At 39.9% G+C, this 7034-nt stretch overlaps 1 protein-coding gene across 2 annotated transcripts; it reads left to right on the top strand.

Annotated features, from left to right (window-relative positions):
• Window positions 1-3412: 3412 nt before the first annotated feature.
• Window positions 3413-5701, top strand: LOC116199899. Of its 2 annotated transcripts, none has more exons than XM_031530493.1 (2): window positions 3413-3664; window positions 3996-5701. In XM_031530493.1, exon 2 carries the CDS (start codon window positions 4061-4063, stop codon window positions 5309-5311), a length of 1251 nt encoding a protein of 416 aa, XP_031386353.1. In that variant the 5' UTR covers window positions 3413-3664; window positions 3996-4060; the 3' UTR covers window positions 5312-5701. The 2 variants fall into 2 exon arrangements, with proteins under 2 accessions (XP_031386353.1, XP_031386345.1); XM_031530485.1 differs by having other exon boundaries at window positions 3415-3664; window positions 3985-5701.
• The last annotated feature ends 1333 nt before the right edge of the window (window positions 5702-7034 follow it).

Here is a 7034-nt window from a genome sequence, read left to right as displayed (position 1 = left end):
CAGCGTCACATTCCAGGTCATCGATATCCCGAACATTTTCGGCTTGCTACTCGGGAGACCTTGGATCCATTCAGCCGGCGCCATCCCCTTGTCCTTGCACCAAAGGCTAAAGTTCACTATAGAAGAGCGGCTCATCATGGTCAAGGGGGAGGAGGACTATGCCATTTACAAAGAGACAGCAGTCCCCTACATCAATATTGGGAACGATGAGAACCTCCCCTTCCATTCATTTGAAACATCTTCGTTATTTGGGGCAACGAAGAGATCGGTCCGTCCCGTGCCAACCGCATGGTTATTGAAGTCCTCTTGCGCCACAACTATGTCTTCGACACCGAGCTCGGGGTAGAGGGACAGGGGATCAACAGCCCCATCGAGGTTGAAGAGTACAAAAACAGGAGGGGACTCGGTTTTCGCCCCTCCTGCCACGAGATTATCGAGGCCCGCCGGGGCAAGCACCTTCACCATCTCGCTCTTCTACTTCTTCCCTGGGCCACCGCACATCATCGGGAACACCCTTGACAACCCCTCCTTGGATTCGAATGCTGCGCTTGTTGACTTGCCAGCCATATGTGCCGTCATCGAGGAGACTCCTTCAGGGGGTCTACATCGGCCTCGCGTAGGAGAATGAGGAGCTCAATAACTGGACCTCAGTCCCGCGCTACTCAGCTGTAATCACCGATGTGCAATGCTATCTATGTATATGATGTTTCCCGCGTATCGGTTTAGCCATAAGCCACACGACGGAAGATGGGTTTTGTTATGGCTTCACGCTTGCATCATTAATGAAATCCCTACATGCATTTTTGAATCTCGGCGTCTACTTTCTCCTCCTCCTTTTCACTTATTCACAGTGCTCCTCAATTTCTAAGACAAGCTATTTACATTTCCAAGCTCCATTCGAATCCAAACTTTCGACACATCGATTCGAACCTTCTTAATCATTTTAATTATTTAAATTAATTAAACATAATTTAAAAATACATATTTCATGGGCAGCAAATTGCTATATTTAAAAAAAATTAAAAAGTGAAAAAGACAATTGATTCATGGGGCCCAAAGGCTGCCACACAGTAGCTGCCCATTGAGCAAGAGCCCGTTCTGTGTAGTGCTCGCGTCAATGACGCAACGCGCATGTCTGTTTTCTAGCCGCGTGCGTCTCTCATTGCCACGGGGGCTATGAGAGACGGTTCTCTAGCCCGACTGAAGATAGTCTAAATTCGTTCAATTCAATTTATAAGTCAATTTGGTTCGCTTTTGTCTTGGGATTTTATAGGCTAAAAAGTTAGATTTGATTAGTTCGGTTCAATTTGAACCGAATGGACGCCCATGCCCAACCGAGCTTGGTCGGATGTGGGATCATCAATGTGGGCACCCCGACTCCAAATCTCTTGAGAGATTTGGAAATAAAGTCTCTCAATAGATTTGGTTCCAAATCTCTGTAAGAGATCAAAGGAGAGAGAGAGAGAGAAATTAGACAGAAGAGAGATTTTTTTAAATTTGTTTTTATTATTTATGTTTCTATTTTAATTAAAATATTTTTTATTGTATTGTTTTTGCCTCATTGAATGTTTAAATTACACGTCGGATGCCATGTTAGAAAATGCTAATGGCTTTAGTGTCCAATTGATTGAATGTAGTTGATTGTAACATTTTGAAAGATTTTGTACCTAATTGTTATGGAAAAAAAATGTTTTGTGTGAAACTGTTGTATTTCAAAAAGATTTTTTTTTTGTTTATAATGAGGGGGTTCTGGGCTTCACCTGTAATCCTTGCGGTTCACGTGAACAGCTTACAATCCCACCGGACATATCAGTCTGGCTATACAGGCCATGCAAGTGGCCCAATAAGAAGTATTTCAAAAAGGTTTTATACCAATAATGTAATTCACTGCATGATCATGAAAAAAATTGCAAAAGAATTAGAACTTTAATTCACAATCAGATTATGATAAGTTTGATAAATAATTCATATTTTTTTCCATTTTTTTTGTCATCGTAATTATTCATGGCAGAGCCTCCTTCAAAAACTTTTACCTTCAGTTATATAATATTTTGTATTCATGTCCATTTTATGAGATGGTAAATTAGTCATAAAATAACGAAATAACTTTTTTTCTGGAAAAGATTTTGATAAAAATTAAATAATTGAGTAGAAAAAGTGCAATGAAGAAAATAAATTACTAAACCAATATGCTTTAAAGAGATTTCTATTAATGTGGTTCCTTGCATGAATTTAAAAAAGGGAAAATTGCACTATATATCCCAACCTTTACATGTTGTCTTAATTTTATCCCGACGTCGATTTTTTTTTTAGGTATCCTAACATTAGTGGTTTGGTGTCAAATCTGTCCCGTCGTAAACATTTCGTCTATCTTTAACGGAGATACTGACGTTGCGCGTTAATTGCTCATTGTATCTCAACTTTTTAATAATTTTTCAATTTTATCCTAACCTTTTTATTTTTTCTCAATTTTATCCCAATCTTTTCATAATTTCTCAAATTTATCCCAACATGCTGGGATAATATTGAGAAAACAATAAAATATTGGGATAAAACTGAGAAACTATTAAAATGTTAGGATAAAATTGAGAAAGCATCAAAAGGTTAGAATAAAACTGAGAAGTAACAAAAATATTGGAATATATGGTGTAATTTTTCCATTATATCGAGACCCACACATTCTCCACTTCAATTTTTCCGTTAAAAATGGACAGAAGTTTTACGGCGGGATAAATTTTAAACAAAACTATTAACGTTAGGATCTTTCGGGAAAAAATAGTTGACGTTGGGAGAAAACTAAGATAACATGTAAAAGTTGTGATACATGACGTTATTTTCCCTTTTAAAATGATGATTTAGTAAAAAAATATTCTACTGAATTTATGTCATACGTAAAATTTATCCGGAAGTTTTGATCTAGGAAAAAGGCCCTCAATCTTTTGCTGCCTTTCCATTTTAATCCTATATCTTTTTTGTTGTTTATGTTCAATCTTGACTTTAACATTACACCTTTTATTCACTTCATTCCTACTATCAACTTTTCCATCCAAAAGTATTTTCAGAAATTATTTTGATTTTGAAAAATTTTAAAAATCTAAAAGAAAAGAAAAAACTGGAGATTGTAGAAGACAAGAAATGAGGAGGTAGCGATTTATATTCCATTAGGGACCAAAAGCCCATAACCGATACATAAAAAGGATTCAAACCCAACAAAGCATTTGCCTAAAATAGAACCGAATCATGCTATTCAAATTCTTGGATGGCACCTTTTGAATTTTAACAACACTCCAGTTGTCATCAAGCTTCCAAAATAAGGAGCATGGGCTCTGATGTTAACTAACAAAAGACAAATTCTGGTTTGAGCATTGAAAAAGCCAAAAATATCCATTCTTCTTCTCTCCCACCATCATTTTTGGTGTCGTATATCTATACTTGGCCATCTTCTTTGTTCCATTACCTCTAACTGTTGCGAAATTCAAGCTCCATTAATCATCACAAAAACATAATTTTACTATTCTCTTCTCTATACAAAAACCAATCATAAGTTCTTCCTCCTTATGCAGTTCAAACGTTAGCTCTCCTCCTCTCTCTCCATTCCTTTATACATATATTTGTACATACAAGTTTGCTCTTCCCATGAAGTGATCAATCTATATTAACAAAGGTACGTAAATGCTTTCTTTTTGCTACCCCACAAAAGATCTCGTTTTTAAATTCTTGATTGCTCATATTACGTTTTTTTGGTGTCATCATCCGACTTGAACTTTTAGCTGTATATAACCTTTTCTGTATGTCGGCGCGAATATGAAACCTGTTTTGACCCCCTTTTCTATCCATTGGCATCCAATTCGTAAGTCTCGATTTTGGTCAGATTAAGTTAGCCATCATTTGTCATGCCTAAAACTCGAATGAAATCATGTATTCAGATTCAGCTATTCAAAAATCAAACTTCGACCATGCATGAATCTCATTATCAGATATTAGATCAAGTGCAGGTTTAAAGGAGACGATAACTGTAAGTGGCTGAACCGAAGATATTGATTTCCCTCCAGACAGTGACATGGCAACGAAAATGAAGGCTGATAGTGCCCAGACGAAGCTAAGAAGGGGACCATCTCCTTCTGATCTAAATAAAAGGGTCATCAGTAAACCTTCTCCCTCAGTACGAAGAGAGAATTCGCCTAGCTCTTCACTGGAGAGGCCAGTTCCCAACTACCTAAAGCCAACCATAAGTTTCCGCCCTGAAACCGCAAAAACTGTGAAGAACAATGGTCCTGAGAAAACCCCGAAGCCATCTCTCAATAGAAGGAGATCCTTTGACAGGCCTCTTCCGGCAGCAGCTTCTCCAGTGCATAAGGCTCTCTCCTTGGGCCCACGAGGGAGGTCCCTGACGATCAAACCCTTGTCCTCTGCTTCCAAATCCACCGAGTCTGCGAAGCCGATGATGGATGCAAAGTCAAAGTCCATGGTTAAAGCAGTTACTTCGAGGCCCACGGTATCGAAAACTACGAAGAAAGGACCCACCGATCCAATCATTAATAGGGAAAGCGAGTCTAGCAATTTGGTCGGACATGCCGGAGATCATGAGATTGATGCTGTCACCATCACCGAGGCACAAGCTGATGATAAAGCACCAGTTAAAGAGGCCGCTGACCGCTGTGAGAAGATAGAGGATCATGTTGATGTTTCCATAACCCCACTAGAATCTGAACTGACAGACTATGAGGACACTGGAAAATCACTTAACAGTGAATGTCAAGATGACGTAATGCTTGAACATCATCAGCACGTGTCAGCAACTGAAAAAGGTGAAGAATTGCCTGGGGAAGATGTTCTCGAAGAAAAGATCAATGAGGCCAAACATCACGAGCAAGGAGATGACAATCACCAAGAAGTGGAAAGCAGTAGCGACGTGGGGGTTACTGAGACCGAGGTACATAAGAAACCAGAAGAGCCTGAACAGAAGGAAGTTCTGATGGTAGAAAGCTTCCAGGGTATCAAGGGTGATGGCGAATCCATGGACATTGAGGCCGTCACGAAGGAGGACAAAGAAAAGAGCGAAGCAAATGAAGGGCAGGAGGTGCACCACGAGGAAGGCGTCACCACGAGGCAAATCGCTGTGAAGCTTGAGGAAGGAGCAAATGCCATGCCATTAAAGAACCAGAAGAGTATGGGGAAGAAAGACTCACCTGTGTCCAATGATGTGATCGAGGAGACTGCGAGTAAGCTCCTGGAGAAGAGGAAGAACAAGGTGAGAGCATTGGTCGGGGCTTTCGAGACCGTCATTTCCTTGCAAGAACCCGAAGCCTGAAAAATTTGTCATGAAAAACGGCTGACTTATAGTAGATTTGAAAACTTACAACTACTGCAAGTTTGTACAATGTTAGGCTTTGTCTTGTAGGGTGAATACGCTGGGCCTATGCGATCTACTCGAAGCCACTGAACGGCGCAGTTTCTAGGTTCAGTTTGAATCGGAGACTTTGCACAGTTTGTAGGTTGGAGCTATATTGTTCTCTGAGTTATATACCCCATGTACAATTTCTTCTGAGTTTATTTGTTGCTTTTACACAAGGAGAAAAAGAAAATGGAAAACCAAACCTAATTAAGATTAGTTTATACCGGCGATAAGCGGGTTGGGTTTACTTTTCATCATCGTTCTTTTATTCATGTAATTTGCAGTTACATATATTAGTAAATAAATCACGTGAATTGCAGTTGCAGATGAGGATAATGTATTTTACAACAATATTTTGCAATGTTTAAAATAGATGTTATTTATTACGAAGATACATGAATCATACTTTTTTTTCCTTCATTCTTCAAACTAGTCTTCTTACCCGCACGTTATGCTGGTACGTGTTTTATGTACTTTTAGCTAATCTTTTGTAAATTATATTTAGAAATATAATGGAAAGGTGATTTGTAGTTTTATTCTTGATATTTTTATAAATTAAATGCACAAATTCTTTACTAACTATATTTTGCAATTATATGTTTTTGCTTAATACTTTGTAAATTATAGTTGTAATACTTAGTATAGAATCGCGATTCGAATCGTAAAATCATACGATTTGTGAGGGGTCACCGATTCCGATTTCACGGAATGAGTTGGAAGAGGTAGACTCGGTTGAGAATCGCGCCACGAATCACAAAATCGCAGAATCGTCCGATTCTGCGATTTTGGATTCGTGGCCCGAGTCGGGCCAAGCCCAGGCCCAGAAGCGGGCCAAAGCCCAGGCCCCACCCTCTTCCCTTCCACAACACACCAACCCCCCCCCCCCCCCTTTCTCTTTCTTCTTTCTTTCCACTCGAGTTTTCCTGTTTTCCTCGAATCTTCAAGTCTTCCAGTTCCAGTCCGAGCTTTCGATCCTGCCATAAATCTTCGAGTATTCGACGAGTTCTGCCCTAAATCTTCCGTTTCGACCAGCTAGCTTCTTCGAACTTCCACGGTTCCACTTGCTTCTCGGCTTCTCCGAGCTTCCACCTGCAATTCTCGGCTTCTTCGAGCTTCAACCATCCGAACTTCGATTTTGAGCTCTAACTGCTACGATTGAGCTTCTTACTGGATTTTTTTAATTACATGTAGAATCTTACGATTCACGATTTTACGACCCTCGACCGATTCTAGGTAGAATCGTCAGCACTCACCTTGCTTAGTATATATAAAAAAGATGGAAAAGCACTCACTGACCGAATATACAATTGTTAGCACCCCATTTTAGTCCACTTGCTCCCAAACAGGACATTAGTAGCAAATCTAGCCACTGCCCGATAGACATGACAGAACAGGGTTCAAAGATACCACAGACTACTATTCATGGATAGGTCAATGGGGGGCAAGCGCATGACCACGAAGCGTGAGTCACAGAGAGAGCTTCAGAGCAACCCAAAGAGACCAAAAAGGGGCATTTGGTTCCAAGGCTACAGAAGCTTGATTGCTACAGTGCCATTCTTCAGTGATCGATTGGGGCATTAGAAAGTATTCAGTGAGACACTGAAAAGACCCTTGCAGGCCAAACTGAAGATTCACCTCG

The sequence above is a fragment of the Punica granatum genome, chromosome 1, assembly GCF_007655135.1.
Source record: "Punica granatum isolate Tunisia-2019 chromosome 1, ASM765513v2, whole genome shotgun sequence".
Classification (NCBI taxonomy): domain Eukaryota; kingdom Viridiplantae; phylum Streptophyta; class Magnoliopsida; order Myrtales; family Lythraceae; genus Punica; species Punica granatum.
Note: the sequence above shows the minus strand (reverse complement) of the source record. Positions and strands in the feature narration are given on the sequence as shown.

Excerpts from the sequence above, each read along its gene's own strand:
- LOC116199899 (XM_031530493.1), top strand. The coding sequence starts at position 4,061 with ATGGCAACGAAAATGAAGGCTGATAGTGCCCAGACGAAGCTAAGAAGG.